The 19,769-nt window shown below is 33.5% G+C and overlaps 2 protein-coding genes across 2 annotated transcripts; both read right to left on the bottom strand.

Moving 5' to 3' along the window:
* Nucleotides 1–466: 466 nt before the first annotated feature.
* Nucleotides 467–7,603, bottom strand: LOC115961054 (glutathione gamma-glutamylcysteinyltransferase 3-like). The gene is made up of 8 exons (XM_031080101.1): nt 7,269–7,603; nt 7,016–7,172; nt 5,968–6,206; nt 3,567–3,730; nt 2,657–2,708; nt 1,862–2,089; nt 1,180–1,683; nt 467–728 (listed from the first exon to the last, which is right to left on the bottom strand). The coding sequence occupies exons 1-8, from the start codon at nt 7,347–7,349 to the stop codon at nt 663–665; spliced, it is 1,491 nt and encodes a 496-aa protein (XP_030935961.1). The 5' UTR covers nt 7,350–7,603; the 3' UTR covers nt 467–662.
* A 5,701-nt stretch (nt 7,604–13,304) lies between these two features.
* LOC115962285 (glutathione gamma-glutamylcysteinyltransferase 1-like) lies at nt 13,305–19,490 on the bottom strand. Its single transcript, XM_031081192.1, has 8 exons — nt 19,327–19,490; nt 18,611–18,767; nt 17,966–18,204; nt 17,411–17,574; nt 15,952–16,003; nt 14,683–14,910; nt 14,054–14,563; nt 13,305–13,652 (listed from the first exon to the last, which is right to left on the bottom strand). The coding sequence occupies exons 1-8, from the start codon at nt 19,399–19,401 to the stop codon at nt 13,566–13,568; spliced, it is 1,512 nt and encodes a 503-aa protein (XP_030937052.1). The 5' UTR covers nt 19,402–19,490; the 3' UTR covers nt 13,305–13,565.
* Nucleotides 19,491–19,769: the final 279 nt, after the last annotated feature.

Here is a 19,769-nt window from a genome sequence, read left to right as displayed (position 1 = left end):
GATTCCACATGCTTAGTTTTGAAGGACTGGTGCTCAAAGATAGTAAAACACTGATGCAATATGGGATTCCTAAGGGCTCGATCCTTAAGCTTTTGAACCATTGAGTTCCTGGAATATTCAGTTATTCTAATTTGGTCTGTTGTAGTCAATAAAATTTTTGCAAAATCAGGAATTTTTTAAGAATGATTTTAATAGCTAAAAGCATACTTGAATATATTGTCATTTGTTCACCATATGAGAGGAATTAACATTGTCTCAATCTGAAAGTCTGGAATGTTTGTTCATATATTGCTGAAGAACTATCATGGTCAGAACAATGAAATGCATTTTTTCAAAAACTCAGGAAAAAAATATTTAATACAATACAAAAATCATCAACCAAGCTAATAGTCAAGCAAATTATGGAGGAAGATATGTATTTATGAAGCATATGTTGGCAAGGGAATGCAACAAAGAAAAGGCATCATCAACGAGGAACAATAAGCTTTGTATATATTTTATTTCTTACAACAATGTACTTTAAATCATGCAAAATGGTGCAACCCATTATAGTCCATGATTCACAGAGCCTTCCAAACTTTATGGTGTACGAGTTTCTGTCTTTTTTTTTTTTTTTTCCTTATCACTTCTAGTTTACAAGTAATTAAGAGAAAACAAGGATATCACGGAGGGGTAGGAGTGCCAAGATCTGTGATGAGAAAATGGAGCTGTTGTCTCAAATACGTAACCTGTAATGGGCATTAAGAAATCAGTGTCCCCATTGTTGTGGACGCTATAGTTTGATTGAAGCACCCCATGAAACAATATGACAGAAGACTTCAATTTCTAAATTGACAACTCTATATCTTGACATCTGTGTGATTTCCAGACTTCATTCAAATAGCTGCTTAAACCCATAACTTAACTAAAACAAATAAATGGAAGAGGTCCGAATTTCAATTAAAAAAAAAAAAAATTTAATATAAGTAAATGTAATTTGATGTATAATCAGATAAACTCAATGTTCACGATAATGAACACAAAGTGTCAAATAAGTACAGAAGTATCAAAAGGAAAATCTAAGAGAAGCTTGAAACTCTAAAATTGAAGAACAATGTGTGAAACCCCAAATCTGGGATCCATCAAAAAGATATATCAATATAAAAAATAATAGAAAATCTTGAAGGATATGTGTAGTACCTCATCTTTAAGCAAAGGAGGAAGACTGTCAGTTGACACGAGACTGTTAATTTCTGTCAGTAGCTTCTCTTCTTTAATGCCAGCCCATGAATGTTGTGGCAGGGAAAATAAAAGCACTGTGAGAACATCAGCTGTAGATGGATACATTCCGCTGCAATATCCTTGATCAGAAACACACAAAGTAGTGGGATCGAATTGACATAAAGGAACCAGCATATCAACTCCTTGTTCTGTGCCATCAGAAATTACAGTCCCAGATACCACTGTCACAGGCTTTTCACCATTAGCCTTCATAAGCTTCACATTTGTTTTCCCGCCGCATATTCTCCTTACATTCCCAGTCAAAACTTCAGCTCCTTCGCAACAAACACGTGCGGCAATTTCAGGTAACCCGTCTTTGTCACCCAAAGATGTGATGTCTTTACAAAGTGAACTCACAGAAGACAACCATCTTGTCACATGTCTGAATAGTTCAGTCTCTTGTACTTGTTTCAATATCTCCTCCTGAAATCAAAAAGCTTAAAAACTCAAAATCAGAAATTGATTTAATTTTCATCTTTTTGGGAAGAAGAAGCCTAGGAAACTGTTAAATAGTTCACCCTTTAACAGCTCAAAGAATTAGCAGAAAAACAGGAACATATTAAATGAAATAAACAAGGAATTCAAGGAAGCTGTAGAAAACCTTGATTCCAATCCTTCCTTTTTCCTCTTCACTTAAAATTCCATTCCCATCCTCTTGTGTTCGAACTTCAGCAACCCACTTAATGAATTCTCTCAAATCCGCAGGGGGTGATTTGAATACCATGGAGAGTACATTTTGAACATCTTTTAGATCTTCTAACTTCAAGAGGTGGGGAACATCTTCTACCAAGTACTTTGCCACACTTTTCCAACTATCATGTCTACAACTCTGCACAAAATACAGTCACAAGCAATGCTAGTTCAAAACATCTGTAGTAAGCAGAAACAGAAAAGAAAACAACAAAGAAATGAACAAAACTGAATCAGAGGGATGTTTCTAGCCAAAATCACTTATCACAAAAGCCATTATCAATTGCTGGAAGTCACCACCTTTAAATAACCCTTCACTTAAACTGAAGTATTTGTTTAAGGAAAATATCAAATAAGTTGAACAGGAGATAATATAGGGCATTTTCACTATTTGTCAACACTGTGCTGCTTTTTCCCAGCTCAAATATGGACCCCATGGCCATGTGATACATGTATTGAAAACCATTAGTATTAAAAACCAATTATGGGTCACAGGGGCTATTTATCACAGGGCCTCAACTTATTTGCTTAAATTTGTAGTTTAGGGAGCACATCACAAATGTTATAAAAGTTTTCAAAAGTTATGCAATTTATCCAATTTTTGGTACTACCTTGAGCCATAGGGGGAGAATCCAGTACTAAAAGTTAACGTAAGGCAACACAATAACAAGGTTTTATGAAACAGACCAGCCAACAGGTACAGTACCAGAGTATAAAGGATTGACGGTGCTCTGTGATGCCGTGAAATAATCATAAACCTGGAAAGGCATATTTCAGAATGTAAGTAGAATACTACCAAAACAGATAACATGCAACACACACAACCAAAATGGCACTGAGGCAGAACTTGAATAGAACCCTAGTACATGGAGGTGTACAAAGAATGAGCCAATAAAAAGAACAAAAAGGAAAATACAAAGGAATTAATATCTACAAATTAGCTTATCTAAAAAATACAGAAAATAAGTCGAACAGGTTTTGCCGCTAGCCTGTCCCCCACTCACGTAAAGACCATAAGAATAAGAAATTAACTTCACGACTGAGAGCTCTTCACTTCAGAAGAAATACTATTCTACTTGGGCTTGCAAATACTACTAACGAGATCATAATACTTAAACATAGGCTGTGCAAGCACAAATTGCTGACCAAATTTAAAATGGTTGAGAGAACAATGAAAATAACTGATGTGTTACTTATGTTACCTTTTTCAAGCTTTTATACTACTTGAAAATCCAAAGCAAACATCAGGACTAAGACCAAATTGTATGTATAGAAATTAGAAAGTGAAGATATCGCATTGATAAATTATCTATTGTCCCAAAAGCAGTTGTTAGGAAATGATGAATTTAATCATTTAATATATCACACATAACACGAATATTTCACACATAAATTTATATTTTTAATAAACAATGCACACAATTAGAACAGGTAACTTATGATATCCACCAAAGAGAAAAACACAAAGTATATACAGTTTTAAGAAATTAAAGAAATTTACGGAATCTTAGAGAAATACTATTTTGTTTCAAAAGTCACAAAATATACAGTTTATTTGATGACTAAAATTTTCAGCCTTATACTTTGATATGGAGGTTCAAACTAGGAGAGCATACCCCCTACGATGTCCTGTTGCTTCATCAATAGTATCCATGGCCTCCCAAAGAAGCTTGAGAGGAATCCAATGAGGAGGATATTTAAATCGAGCAACATCCAACATGAGAACCATATCTCTTCCAGCATGATAGCCTCCAATTGGTGAAAAGTGACCAGTTCCAGTCTGTACCCAAACAATAAAATGAAATTCAATGCTCTCTTAAATTCTAATAAGCAAATGTACAATAGTGATAAGAAATTTTGTATTTTCAAAGCACAAAAGAATATAAACAATCCTATCATGAACCAGAATATTGTCACCAAATGTCACACAGGAAATTTTAATATTAAGAGTCCATTTGGGACAACTTATTTAGCTGAAACTAAAAACCTTTTGCTGAAAGTATTATAAATAAAGCTAAAAGGTAGCTGAAATAGTATAGTGAGACCTATGAATAATACCAAAAAGTGTAATGAGACCCATGAATAGTAGCAAAAATAAGCTAAATAGTAAAAAAATTTGTCTTTTTCAGCTTTTCCCAAATGCAACCTAAGTAGGTGCCACTAACAAATTCATACACTATCAGCACTCAGTTCATAATGAGACTCTCTCATTTCTTATTTTTAATTCCATGGACTAAAAAGGTTTCAACACATAAAAACTAATATAGGCAATAAAGCGAATTGTTACAATAGTTTTGGTAATGCTAGTATTGATGTTTAGAAATAGCTTTGATACCATATTAGAATTAATGTTGGGATTAAGAGTGAGAGGCAGAGGAGAGAGAAAGAAAATGTGGCAGCTCAAAGAAATTTAATGTGATTTGGATTGGTGACCCATGCCTTTGAGGGAAAGCCCTTGGATGTATGTATATATGGAGAGACTGACTAACCCTAGGCTAACCATAAACTAATTTTGGGGTCACTTTACTTGCACTACAAGTAGAATTAAAATTACTTTGCATGCACTACAAGTAGGTCCTAATACATTAAATCTAGACTAGGTACATCAGGTTTGGGTCTTGAGCCTTGATATCTCTAACATCCCTACTCAAACTCAAGGTATAAGCTTGAAGATGCTTTGAGTTTGGAATATGAAATTGAGAAGGAAAGTGTTGCCATGAAGGATCAGATTGAATGTATAATGGATTGAGCACGATGTAGAGTGGAGCATGCAAGACAACTACTGCAGTGGCAAATGATGACTGTTGGCGACAGATGGAGGCTAAAGGACAGCTATACTTGTGACGAGTAAGGCTACTATGGTCGAAATACAGTTGCGGCGGTGGCCTAGGGGAAATCGGTAGAGGAACTGTGGCTTGAGGATGACATAAGCGACACAAACACTAGTGGTAGCTACAGTTGGTAACAAATGGTGGTTGGAAGATGATAATCGTCACCAATGACCAGAGGAGAGCAGCGCCGCTTGATGGAAGATATTGGCTGAAGATAATGTTATGGTGAGGCATGTGAGCAAGTTGCCAACCTTTGGAGAACCAAACAAGAGACTTGGCTATGATCCCATGTTAGAATTGAAGTTGGGACATAGCTTTGATATCATATTAGTATTTATGTTAGGAGTAAGAGAGAGAGAGAGAGAGAATAGAAATAAATATGATTCAACTTGACAGCTTATGTCCGCACAAAAAACCCAAGCAGCTACATATTTACTGTCTTGAATTTTGTGTTATAATGAGCCCATTTGGGATATATATATATATATATATATAAAGATAATAATCCTAGACTAACCCTGGGTTATTTTACTTGCACTATAAGTAAGTCTTAGTAAATTGAATCTAGACTAGTTACAATGGGCTCAAGCCTTGATAATTGATATTTCTAACAGGTAAATAGTAACATAGTTCTAAAATGCAAATGATCAGTCTTGCCTATTAACTCAAAAGAAGAAAACAACAAAAAATACAAAGCAAATAAAATATTAAAAAATAGTGTTGTCAGAAAGCATCATTTAGGTGATTGCATCTGACTTTCTAGTTCAGATGTATGGCTCATTGAGCTGAATTCAATAACTATGAAAGGAAAGGTAATATAATGTTTTTAATTTAGCTGCAACTACAGGATTGTGATGTACCTATAAAATCATGCGTCACAATGGTAATATACCTTATAAATCATGTGTCTAACAAGGTCATCAGCATTCACCAAATTTCATAGTATCATTCTATATCAATCAGTGAACATTAAGGATACATCATATCTGAAGTACCATTATACATTACAGTATAAATACCATTAACTTTTAACTGTTCTTTCCATTACAGAAAACATTTATTCTATAGCTGTAAATCATTTTCATGGGCATAGGAGTTTTTCTAAAAGTATCCTGAAGAATAAGGAACGTAACAAAAAAGAAGCATTGCTAGTTGGCAGACAGCAATTTAGATAAGCTCACAAGACCTGCTTAAAAACCGCTCTGTGGTATGATGTGATCACATGACAATCCTCTGAAGAAGTACAGCAAATTACATACTTGCGGAAGTCATCAATGGTGCTTTCACTAGTCCGAAAAGCTTCAACCTTAGCTCCATTGCAATGTGCCAAACATGCAACTTTGCCAAAGGTAATGCCATCAGCTTTGATCTTTGCCAAAGGCTCACAGCAATCCAGCATAGAGTCGTCAAACCATCTCCAAGGACCTGCAATTGAAACCCCCAAGTTCACAACATGTAGAACCCTAGACCGCAGGCAGAAGCCATGAACTAGGCATCAATAATGCCAACAATTTTCACAATCTAGAATTTCTTTCAACTAGAAAACAATTTTCCAAAAAGAATGTGAAATATGTATAGTAAATGAGTCTTTAATATCTAATCGCTTACTAATCTCTCTCACCATATTGCCTATGAAATTTTGTCTCTATTATATTATTACACTACAAAAAAGCCTTTAAATATATTGGTCCCTAAGTTTAGCACATGAATGGTTTTAGTCCCAGAATTTTAAGTGATTGCATTTAATCCCTTAGATGATGTGGCCAAACTAAATACTGACATTTCATCATTCCATGGTGACTAAAACTAATCATTTTAAGTTTGTTAGGGTCTAAAATTAGTGACTTTTAAGTTTGGAAAAAGTTAACAAATGTGCATTAGTTTAGGAAATATTTTTTAAAACTTTTTATAGGAAAAAAAAAAGTAACCTTATTTTTTGACCCCGTAAAAATAGTATTAAAAATTCTTAAAATGGTCCATTTATAAATGTCCTACGACATTAGACAAAAAGTGATCATTTTGATGTAAGGGACTAAAAATTGATCGCTCAAGAGTTAAAAGTTTAAAGACCAACAGAGTATTTTGGCTTTAATCAACTAATATATGTTATAATAAGGTACATTAATTGCAAAATTGGAGCTCTATAAATACGTTTCCACTAAAAACCCATTGCTGAAACAGCAATTGGAGTGAATTAAATTAGGGATTATGAATTAGAGAGAGAGAGAGTATACCTTTCCATTTTCTTCCGGGGTCGATAGAGAGGGCATTGAGGACCATAGAGAGGGTGGCGAGGCCGCAATACGCAGGCTCCGACTGGGTTTGGTAATACGATATGAGCTTGAAAAACCCTTCCATTGTTCCATCTCCTAGCGCCTCACTGAAAAGCTTCTGCAACATTAACAACAACAACATTCCATAAACTTTCTTTCATTCAATTAGATCCACACACACACACACACACACAGACAGAGAAACAGTACAAACCTTGCCTTCGGAGGAAGCGAATTCGATTGCCGGAGGAGAGGGTAGGGATCTCCGGTATAGACCTGGCAATGGCGTCGCCATTTCTTTTCTCTGGAGTCTGGACTTTGGTGAATCAGATTCTCCCTTGCATGTGTTTGACGCTTTTTTTATTATTATTATTATTATTATAATATAAAACTAAAAAGTTAAGGCACTAGTTTTTGTTTATGGTGTAAAAATTTAATTAATAAACGTGGAGGTGGGAGTGGAGTAGAGTTTGTGATATATTTCAAAAAGTTTGACCGTTTAGGCGGTTTCGTGGCGGCCAGGCCATGCATTTCCAGCACTGCTTTTGGTAGGGGACTGGTTCCATTACTTTTTTCACTTTCTTTTCCATCTTTTTTTTTTTTTCTTTCTTTCTTTTTTGTAAGAGCATTATTCGGGAAAAATAGGTAATTAGCATTAATTTCCTAACTATCTAGTTAGTAGTTAAGGTTTCAAAACTATTTTTTTTTATAGCATCTCGAGTCTTTTAAACTCGATTTTGGGCAATAACTCGAGCATCAAACACTCGATTTCTATTCTCTAATTTCTTCCAACGTGGCATAGTTTTCCAGGTGGGTAGACAGAAATTGAGTCTCTAAGACTCGATTTCTAAGGGTTCTGTATAAAACCAAATCAGTAAGGAACCAGAACATCAGGGAAGAAAGCAGAGAGAAAAAAAAAAAAAAAACCAGAAACAGAGAGAGATCGGAGTGGGTCGCGCGAGCCCAAGCAGAGCGGCGCCTGGGTCGCGCTAGCCCAGGGGAGACCCAGGCAACGCGCGGCCTGGGTCTCGCGAGCCCAGGTGAGACCCAGGCAGCGCGGCGCCTGGGTCTCGCGTGCTTGGGTCTCGCGAGACCCAGGTTGCGCGCTGCTTGGGTCTTGCCTGGGCTCGCGAGCCCCAAGCCGCGCGCTGCCTGGGTCTCCCCTGGGGTCTCTCGAGACCCAAGCCGCGCGCTGAAATCGAGTCTTAGAGACTCGATTTCTGTCTACCCACGTGGAAAACTATGCCACGTTGGAAGAAATTAGAGCATAGAAATCGAGTGTTTTATGCTCAAGTTATTGCCCAAAATCGAGTTTAAAATACTCGAGATGCTATAAAAAAAAAATAGTTTTGAAACCTTAACTACTAACTAGATAGTTAGGAAATTAGTGCTAGTTATCTATTTTTCCCTTATTATTCGCATGAGTAACTTTCATCTTATTCTATTTTACCATCTTAAAAAATAATTTTATTAATTATACCATACTATTTTACAACATAACCAATATTTCAATTTTTATTTTCCTATTCTATTTATTAAAATAATATTGTAAGGACACGATTTAGTGACGAACCTAAACAGTATTGGATTCGTACGTAAAAGGCCCAGACAATATGATTTGTAGAGCGTGGGTGTAAAGAGCTAGGTTAACTGTGGTATCTACCTCCAAGATTTTCTCTCAAGCCCATACAATGTATTCCTTCTTTTTTGGTTGGTATAATCAACGTCTTTTCTTAAGTCCCTAGTGAGTAACTTTCATCTTATTCTATTTTACCATCTTAAAAAATAATTTTATTAATTATACCATACCATTTTACAACATAACCAATATTTCAATTTTTATTTCAGACGGGTGCACGACCTCGGATGGGCCACTGGCCCAACAATCCTCAACCAGTTCTGAATCCTATGGGCCTATCAACCGAATGATCCCCACAAATATAATATATAATTTTTGTGCTACAGTGCATAATGATCTTTTGGAATTAAAATATATTATAATTTTTATAATTGTGCTACAGTGACATCATACATTTAGGATGCCATTGTAGCACAATTGCAAAATAATTTGCAATTTTTAAATTTTACAAGTCCAGCTTATGGGCTCTTTTTGTACCTTGATGCTAAATTTTCCCTACATTTCCCATTTACAATTGCCAATGGGAATGCTCTAATGATGATGACCGAGGCTAATTGTTGATTCGGTAACAACAGCTTGTTTATAGTTTTTTTTTTTTGCTGAAAGTGATACTTGTAACTTTAAAAACTTTGAAAAATTAAGAAAAAATGGGAAAATAAAATGTGTGGTTTAAAAAAAGTCGTACATAGAAGTTAAAAAAACTTGTATATTTTGCATTTAATTTATTATTCTTTCTGTATGTTTTTCGAGAATGCAAAAAGAAAGTGGATAATGATTGTTATGTAGGAAAAAAGATAAACAATTAAAAATATTAATAATTTAATAAAATGTTTAGTGTAAAATAGATAATATAATGTGAGATTAGCCAAAATGGACATATACCACTTTTTGGTAAAATATTTAGCAATATACCACTATTTGTGAAATATTTAGCAATTTATCACTTTTTTGAAACTCGAGTTCTTTGAAAAAATAGCTTTCAAATTTGCTGTGTCATTTGGAACTCGAGTTTTTTGAAAAAAAGGCTTTCAAATTTGTTGTGCCATTTTTTATGGAACTCAAGTTCCATAAAAATTTTTCCATGAAACTCGAGTTTGTGAAAAAAGTGATAGATCCCTAATTATTTCACAAATAGTAGTAGATCCATACATATTTTGCCAAACAGTGATACTTGGCCATTTTGGTCATGTGAGATGTTTTGAAAAGTGAGTTTGTAAAATATAAAAAATAGGTTCTTAGGCTAATATAGACAAAAAATTTTACATGAGTTGATGCAAATGCTCCAACATCCATTAATCATTAATTTTAAGAAACTTTTAATAGAATTTGAAGAGGCTGTAAAAAAATATTTACTTTTTTACTTTTCTATAAAAAGTTTTATAGAATAGTTTATTAATGGATCCTAATTTTTTTTGTTTTTAATCTTTTTTGGTTTGTAGAGTTATTTCACTCGTATAGTGCACATACAATTTGATTAATTCTGCACTTGTATTCTCATTTCCATCACATATTCTTTGTTCCTAAAGCAAACCTGAATTCTCAAAATGACACATCCCTTGTCTATATTACCTGCCACGAATAAAATGCATCAAAATTTAGTCATAACTCTTAAAGATATTGATGAGGAGACTAAGGAAGACATGAATGCTATGTTTGGAAGTTTGGAGAGAGAGGGGAGGAGAGTAGAAGGGAATGGTTATCCTCTACCTTATTTGGATGCTTTTAAAATTAAGTAACGCGGAGGGAAATAATTAGTCTTTTCATAGTTTGTTATTTTGTTAATATGGTAAGGGTAAATTTGATAATTCATTTGGTCAAATATTTCTATACTTTACTTTTCCTCCAAATCTTTCCAATTTGATGGAATTAAAAATGAGGGGTTTGAAGTAGTTAGAACCTCTTCAAACCCCTTCAAATCCTTCTCCCTCCTCCCTTAAAAAACATCCAAATAAGGTAATTTAACTTACTTTTCCTTCCTATACTCTACTCTCCCTCTATCCAAACAAGCTAGAAGTTGCCGAGGGATATTTTTGGGGCATTGGAGAGACAAGGAGAAGGATTCAAGCCATTGAAGAGACGGAGGGGAAGAACCAAGAGAAGTAAGGATTGGTGCAAGTTTCGTATCTGACTAGAAGCAAGAGTTGACAGCATTGTTAAGAGAGTTCAGTACTATTATAATTTGATTTAAATGTAGCATATAGCTAAAGCTTTTTTCTTTTTCTTTTTTTAAATTTTTTACCAGAATAGCTAAAGTTATCTATCATAAGTCCTGGACAAGATTTCAAAAAAGAGTTTAAATATAAAATAGAATTTAAAAACAATTAAAATAAATATATTAGAATAACAAGTTGTATAATTGTCAAATTCTAATATATAATGTACACTATATATATTTTTTATTTAATTGTAGCTATCTATGCTAATCCTATTCTATGGTATTTGTATCACCATCTAAATTAAATTAATTAAGGGTCATGCTAACGAGTGCTCTTAGGGTATTGGTTAACAATCTATTTAAAGAAATATTTTATGAGAAAAAAAATTAATGTTTTGACAGTTTTTTTCATTTTCCATAAAAGTGATGTCAAAACTTTCTTAAAATAGATTGTTAACCAAAGCCCCAAGGGCACTCATTAGCATTTCCCATCAGTGAATATCTAAATTAACATATTAGTGAGTTTGAAAGGCAGTGATTTTTTTTTTTTGAGAGAGTTTGAGTTAAGGTGTTAATTGCTTAAGTTTTGTCATTTATGTTACGCATTTTCAATATCCTAACAGTTTCACAAAAATGTCCAATGATTAGTTAACTTAAAAGATAATTTGTACAATTAATTGAACATTGCAGAATAATTTAAAATTAGGATGTTGGTAGTAAAATTTATAGCTTAAGAGGAATAAAGTAAATACACCAATAATTTATAATAAATAATTCCCACTAAAACCACGATAGTGTAGTATGGTTGTTGAATATATTGATGTACATTGAAGACCCAAAAGGAGATAATATTTTGATCAACGATCTTGCCCAATTATAAGTGTATGGGATCTTGTGATAATTTCAAATCTAGTAACTCAGACAAGGTTTTTAATTCCATTTGAACTTAATTTTTGAAAATAAAAATAAAAATATATTTTGTAAGACCTTTTGTAACAAATCCATCCCTTTCTACGAGATAAATCATTAGCTTTATTGACATCTTACGTGTTAGAATATTCCATTCTCTCTCTCTCTCTTAATGAACATAAAATAAAAATGATGACAATACAACTTAATTATTAATTAACTTCAATTTAAAACTCATGTTGATGCCATGCTATTGTTATATTGTTTTATAGTTGATTTTTTATATATAAAAAAATTATTTGATTTATTCAGAATCCAATCCTACCATCCAATTCTGTAAGACCGTTCTGTGGCATTAACATTACTATTGAATGTTTTCTCAAAAAAAAAAAAAAACACATTACTATTGAATGTTTATTTATTTATGTTAAACAACAATGAAAATAGATGTCTACAATGTTACTTTTGGTGTTGGTCAACCCAAAGCTTTTAGGTAACATATTGGAAAGAGAGATGTTAAATTACAAAATATTTTTTATAATAAATTTCATAACTGTGTCGAGTTGTCAAGTTATTCACTAGCGGCTTCACATGGAGTTAAGGGTGGTTATAGATTCATAGGACCACCCTGACCTGCCAAAAAAATTAATTATTATATATAAATTTTAAAAATTTTATGATTTTATTATTCTTAAAAATATTTGTGACCACCCTAAAACTTTTTAGGCTTAACATAATTAATTTTTGGACAAAATTTGACAACAAACTTAATTGTAGACTAAGACTACAACTTCACTCAATATATATATATATATTTGATGTGAATTGTGACAAATTTACTATTGGATTACATTTTCTTCTTATATTCTTCATATTTGCAAAATTTCAAAAAGATCATAGATTTTTAGTTTTTGTCATTAATCAAATCTTTAAATTTTTAGTTTTTGTAGTCTAAAATTATATAAAAACTTAAGTTTATTAATCAAATAATAAATAACATCCGATTAACATGAAATTTGACATATGTTTTAAGAACATAAAAAACATGCAATTCAACAGTTAGATTTTCAAAATATGTAGTTGTGTTAATTTGTTTAGTAAGAGTTGTAGTTTTAGGTTACAACTAAGTTTGTAACCAAACTTTGTCTTAAAATTTTGGCCCCCTTAACAATATATTAAGTGATTACAAACAAAAAGAAAAATCCCAATAAATTTTTTATCTAACTAAAATTTTGAAAGAGATGTAAATTGTAACATTGATAATGAAACTATCATGCAAATATTTCAAAATAAGAAAATTTGTAGAAGAAAAATTGTAAGACATTATGTATTATGTATTTGTGTGTGTGTTTTGGTCAATGTATGAAGTTATATTTTTATTAAATTTTGGTCAATAAAGACCACCTTGAAAAATATTCCTAGAGTCGCCACCAAAGTTACTGGTAATTTTCAACAAGTCTGACAAATAACACTACTTTCTTTTTAACCATTTATAACTTACCACCTTAGCAGTTGAAAAATTTTGTGATTGTAGTCTGAATCTAATGGAGTCTAAAAGAGATTGTGTGCATATAAACCACAAAATTTTCATTCCCAATTCATGGTCACACTTGAGCGACACTAGAGCTAGGATATTGTTGACAAGTTGAAACAGCTAATTCAACCAAAATCCTCAAAAATAGCAGGAAATAGCCTTGTTGCTGTAAGACTCTCTAATATTCTACCTTCTATACTCATAATGGGTAAGGACTTGCTCTTTTCTTAGACACATAAATACACTAACACAGAAAATGAGTCAAATGGGGGAGCTAAGAGAGAGGTGCACCAAGATCCTCATCTATCTTGTTCTCTTGGCATCTCTTGAGAAGGTGGAGCTGGTCTCTTAAGTGCAAAACCTGCCATACCAATTGATAATAAGAAATCTTAGAAATTATAGTAGCATACAAGGTAAAATTAGTACCCAAAAAGACAATCATGTATTGACTCTTTATCAACAAAACTTTTGCAGTATTGATCTGGGGCACGACTTCTTGACTTGCATCAAACCTTTTTTGTGTGGTCATATTTGTTCAACATTTTCAAGAACAAAATGCATGTTTCCTTTGGTTCTCAAAATGTTGATCAACACGTAAATGTGAAAGACATACTATTACTTTTAAGATGACAAGATAATGAGCACATGCAACAACATTTCTTATAAACAAACCACTCAGATAGATATCTAAACCATATTTGCAACAGAAGCGACAACTTAAAAGCACACCAATAAAATAAAATTTCTACATGAATTAGTTACCTCCTCTTGAACCAAGGTGGGAAGCTTTTCGGTCGAAACAAGGCTGGATATTTCCTGGAAAAGCTTCTTGTCTTTAATACCAGACCATGTTTCTGGAGGCAAGGCTAGTAAAAGTGCAGTAAGAACGTCATTACTAGCTGGGAGCATCCCAATGTAATTGCTTGAGGCAAAGCAAGAGCAACTCTGTTTTGTTTGGGATGAAGGAACCAAAATGTCAACACCCTGCTCACATTTTCCATTAACCACTGTCCCAGACACTACCGTAACAGCCTTGTCACCATTAGCCTTCAAGCATTTTACACAAGTTTCGCGACAACAATATCCATTCAATGAGCCATACTTCCCAGCCCAAATTTCTGCTCCTTGGCAACAAACAGTTGCAGCAATATTAGGCAAATTGTCTTCAAAACCCAAAGGTGGTAAGTTTCGGCAGCAAGAATTTGCTGAAGACAAAAATGCTGCCACATGTCTAAATAGGCCAGTCTCCTGCACCTGTTTCAATACTTCTTCCTGCAATAACAATTCTTGTCATTAAAAATTTGGAGGAATATGGAACAAACTTCAGAATTGAATCTGGCTCATCAGGGGGAAAGATGATTGTGAAAATGGAAAGGAAGTTTTTACAACACCTTCATGGCAACCCTTGCTTTCTCCTCTGTGCTTAAAGTCTGACCAAAATCCTCTTGACTCCTAACCTCTGCAATCCACTTGATAAATTCTCCAAAATTTGATGGGAGCGATGAGAAAACAACAGAGAGAACTTTCTGAATGTCATTCACACCCTCTGACTTCAAGAGAAGAGGAACATCTTCAATTATGTACTTTGCAATACTGACCCAACTCTCATGTTTACAGCTCTGAAAGAAGATCCAGAATGAAATCCATTATCTTATGCAATATAACTTAGTCAAGATTTCAGACATCTCCAAGCCCTAAAATCATAGACAACTAGACAAGTAATCTCTATCTAAATCTCTGTGTGTGTGTGAACACCAATAATCAGTATATGAGTGTGACAAACTCATTCAAAGACCAAACACCGTCCATGCAGGCATTCTTGCCAAATGAATACAGAATTTACCAAACCAAGTATATACATTCACCATCCTGTTGTTCATATGTTACCAAATTGTGAAAATCAATATGCAATGAAAATATTTTGTTGTAATTAAATTAATTGAGAAAACATCTAGAAGATTCTGTAATGGGGCCTCACCAAAAATATAAACCTTTTCAGAGGCAAAGCTGCAATTTCATGCATTATAGTCTAGTTTGTTCCACATGGGAAAACAAGTCTGTGTATACATAAACTTTACAGACAAAATATGTAAGTATAGTTTAAAATTATACAAACGATAATAAAGATTCTCTCAACACTGCAGCTATACATACTTGAGAAAGAAATTCACTCTCAGCTTCAAAGTAGAATTTATACAGATGAGGCCCCTGTAGAAACCACCATCACTATTTTTATTTTTTATTTTGATAGGTCACTATTTTTATTTTTTGATTTGTAAGTTAGGCATGCACCTATTGGGTCATAAATCCACAACCTCACGCTCCACTTACCTCTTACAAGAGGAGGTTCCATTTAAGCTAGAGCTCATTGGCCTATCACAATTATTAAGAGCAACAAAATCTTGCCCCTCAAGAAGAGGAGATGAAGTCAAAGTGAAAACATAACTATCCAAGTCATTTATTAGTATTGAGAAATTGCAACATAAAATAGGTAGAATTATGTATTATTCCATTTTTGTGTGTGTGTGGGGGGGGGGGGGGGGGGGGGGGGGAAGGGGGGGTTCACTATTACAGATTGAACATTAAGAAAGAAAAAAAGAAGGATGAAAGGCTCATAAAAACAAGATGCAAAAACATAAACAATTACAACTCAAACATACCAGGGTATAAAGCAGTCCTGGCTCCCTGTGAGGTGTAGATATAAGCATGAACCTGAGAAAAGCACAATAACACATGATTGACACATAATCTATCTTGAATCAACAAATCAAATGCAAAAGCAACTATGATAGCAAATCACACAATGAAAAAGAAAAATTTAACCTAAGTACGGATATGTTGGAGCATACTTGAAAAGAATTGCCTCAGTATCTCTCTGTAGGCTTTGGGCAAGGTTTTCAATGACCTGTGTTTGAATGTTCTTGATATTTTTGCTCTTGCCTTAAAAAGAATCTCCCTTTTCGGTTTTTCCAACTGTGTTTATTTCTTTTCTTTTAATTTAGTTTTTTCATTTATAATCCCAAAAAAAAAAAAAAAAAAAATCAACATAAAAGATTGAATGACGTAGTGGCATATAACATGTAATGACCAAGGGAGGTGCAATGGAGGTAAACAAAACAATACAAAAATTTGGAGGATGAATATTTAATTATTTAAACTTTTACAAGAAGGCATTCAAACTGAACGTAATTGCACCCTGTTTGTAATTTAAATAAAGGAAAATTACAATTTATTTTTCTGTGGGTTGACCAACTAAAATAAAATCATTATGGTTCCATCTAAAATAAAAAATTCTGCATTTTGAGGAAAAACTTTTCATTACAAATTACCACGTTGTGGTTTAATCCTATCACAATTTAGTCCAATAAAAGCAAATTGAAGTTAAGAAATGACTCCCTGCAGGCCACCAAAAACTGTCGGTTGTGGACCTTGACTTGGAGGCTAGGGGGAATTGTCCAGCTCAAAAGCCAAAAGGAGAAAGCAAAATTAACTTCACGCTATGGGTGAGGTTGTTGAATAAGATTCCCTAAAGTTTAGATTAAAATGAAATTTTTATGGGATCTTTTAACAGAAACCTAATGATTTCATTTTAGTCAAGATCTTCTGTGGTTAAAAGTAGCAATTGTGTTAGTGGACTAAATTGTGATAAGGCCAAACAACCAGGGGATAACAATGTTACTGAATGCACATTAAAAAAAAAAACCCTGAGAAGCTCCTCTCCTAGTTAAACAAAAAAGTAACTTTTCAGTGCTTCAATGAAATAGGAATTAACTCTCTCTCTTTTTTTTTTTGGGGGGGGAGGGAAGCAAAAAAAAAAAGGCTTCACTTTTTAGTCAAAAATACAGGGACCCCAAGTTAGTTTCATATCTTTATTCTGCGGTTTGGCACAACTTTTAATTTGAGTAAGTCGCCTTCTTTGTTGTCAATATGAAAAGTCACCGGGCAATTGTCAATTATGACTAAACATTTTGATAAATGTTAATTAGGTCATGAACCAAAAGTTTCTTCAGTGAAAGAAATATCAAGAGTCAAGACAAACAAGTTGGTTCAAGCATGCATATCCAAATCACTGTGATTAAGTATAATAAAACACTAAAGAAAATATACGTGAATACATACCCTCTATGTTGTCCAGTTGTATCATCAATAATATTCATTCCTTCCCAAAGATTACTGAGAGGAACCCAATGAGGAGGATATTTAAAACGTGCAACATCCAATATTAGCGCCATGTCTCTTCCAGCATGATAACCACCAATAGGTGAAAAATGACCTGTTCCTGTCTGTAAAAAAAAAAAAATCAATTGGTACTTACCTCAATTTTTTTACATGTAAGACATTGCATTATTATAAAAGGTATTGGAGATTATAACACACCATACTTCTTGAATATTGTGCATCACAAACTTATAAATGGTAAAAAAATCAAAATCCTCTTTCAAAAAATTTCATTTGAAATACTGATTGATACTGCATAATTGAACCTGCATGTTAATATTTTTGCTATTAAAGTAATACATGTTGTCAAGCTCACAGTTTTATTCCTCCAAATTGATTAACTGATTGAAGGTTATTACATACAAGGCCAGGATAGGAGCCCACCTATGCATGTAAACACCTAGGACACACACACAGAGAAGGCAGTGATGAGTGAAATCTGCAATTAATGCTTACCTGTTTCAAAGCAGATCTATGATATGATGAGATCACATGACAATTATCAGAAGTGGAACATGTAATGACATGTTTGCGGAATTCATCAATGGTAGTGTGATTTGTGCGGAAGGCTTCAACTTTTGCTCCAGCACAGTGAGCTAAACATACAACCTTCCCAAATGAGATGCCTCTAGTTCTGACATTTTCCAATGATTCACAGCAGTCAAGCATCGATTCATCAAACCATCTCCAAGGTCCTGTAGGTAAGATGAATTATAAGCCACATAACACATAATAAGTCATCATATATCATCAAAATAGATGAACAATATTTTACATGTTTTGGAATGGTCTCAAAAAGAAAAGAAACACCCATTATATTGTGCAAGACCCAATTATGTAAATTGAAATCATCTATGTGGATAGGGGCATCAGATAATGAAATCAAGGCATCGGCAGCCAATTATAACAAACACTTAGATGTCAACAAGCACCTTTAAATTGTCCTATGATTCATACTCATGCAAGAGAAAACAATAGTGACACGCTAAACCAAGCAGTTACAGAACCCCACTAAATGGCAGTGATTAGCATCGTATCAACTAGCTGGAACAATTAAACAAAATCTTCAATATGACAAGATTTAAACAAATTGAATAGTACCCTTCCATTTTCTTCCTGGATCAATAGCAAGGGCGTTCAAGACCATGGACAGACTGGCCAATCCACAATATGCAGGCTCTGATTGTGTCTGAAAATTAGAAATCAACCTATAAAAGCCCTCCATTGTCCCATTTTGAATGGCCTCGATGAAAAGCTTCTGCAAGTACAGAAACACACACGGGTTTAACGATTGATATTCAATAGCAACCAGAAATAATGACACTCCAACAAGTCAACAACTAAAGAACCCCACAGTATATCTAGTATCTACATATGTATTTCCCAAATTAGCTTACCTATAAGAGTCACCAATGAAGTGATAGAATAAAATTCTTTAAAAAAAAAAAAAAAACCCAGAAACCTATTTATTAAAAAAAAAAAAATCCTTAAATAAGCTAAACCCACATTGCAATCACTTCATACACTTACTTTTCTAAAAAAAAAAAAAAAAAAAAAACACATAAGGATCATCCATTAATCTTAAAATAACCCTACCCAGAAAAGCTACCATCATAATAAAAAACACACAATTATAGTAAAAGAATCTGATTATTATATGCATTCAGATAACACTCCCATCTATATTATAAAAAAGAAACAACAACAACAATTCAAACCCAGAAATACCCTTTAGTAGAAAAATTCATCAAGATCATAAATTTGAAAAAAAAAATTTTGAAATTGAGGAACTGAAAGAGGAGCAAACTGTAACTGACCTTGCCTTCAGAAGAAGCGAAATCAATTGCAGGTGGAGAAGGAAGTGATCGCCGGTACAACCCAGCCATAGCCATTTTTTTTTTTTTATTTGTTTTGTTTTTGTTTTCTTATTGCGTAAAGTAACGGTACAAAAGCTCCAACGTGAAAACGGTGGAGGGGTATCAAATTGTTTTTTTTTTTTTTTGAGAAAATATAAGTTTCTAAGTGATTTTTAATAAAAAAAAAAAATTATTAAATAAGTAGAGATATCGTATTTAAATTCTCAATGTCTCTGTTGAAAACAGAGTGAAGTGTCGACGACTAAGATGAATCATACGATGTGTTGTGTCGGTTGCAAGACATTTTGGTCTTTGGAGTCTCTTGGTTTTGGTTGAAAGATTGACAATTTTTTTTTGAGCGAAGAAAGATTGACAATTCTAGGAAAAAAACAAACAAAGAATCG

This window comes from Quercus lobata, chromosome 9 (genome assembly GCF_001633185.2).
Source record: "Quercus lobata isolate SW786 chromosome 9, ValleyOak3.0 Primary Assembly, whole genome shotgun sequence".
Classification (NCBI taxonomy): domain Eukaryota; kingdom Viridiplantae; phylum Streptophyta; class Magnoliopsida; order Fagales; family Fagaceae; genus Quercus; species Quercus lobata.
The sequence above is the reverse complement of the archived record's forward strand: the minus strand, read 5'-3'. Positions and strand labels throughout refer to the sequence as shown.

What these genes read in the sequence shown, in the direction of transcription:
- LOC115962285 (XM_031081192.1), bottom strand. Translation starts at nt 19,401, where the DNA reads ATGGCTATGGCTGGGTTGTACCGGCGATCACTTCCTTCTCCACCTGCA. An exon ending in TCGCTTCTTCTGAAGGCAAG is followed by an intron (nt 18,768 to 19,326) that starts GTCAGTTACAGT and finishes CTGTACTTGCAG; the next exon opens with AAGCTTTTCATCGAGGCCAT. An exon ending in CAGGACTGCTTTATACCCTG is followed by an intron (nt 14,911 to 15,951) that starts GTATGTTTGAGT and finishes ATCTTCTTTCAG; the next exon opens with AGCTGTAAACATGAGAGTTG.
- LOC115961054 (XM_031080101.1), bottom strand. Translation starts at nt 7,349, where the DNA reads ATGGCGACGCCATTGCCAGGTCTATACCGGAGATCCCTACCCTCTCCT. An exon ending in GCAACAGGACATCGTAGGGG is followed by an intron (nt 2,709 to 3,566) that starts GTATGCTCTCCT and finishes ATGCCTTTCCAG; the next exon opens with GTTTATGATTATTTCACGGC. An exon ending in CGTCAATCCTTTATACTCTG is followed by an intron (nt 2,090 to 2,656) that starts GTACTGTACCTG and finishes TATTTTGTGCAG; the next exon opens with AGTTGTAGACATGATAGTTG.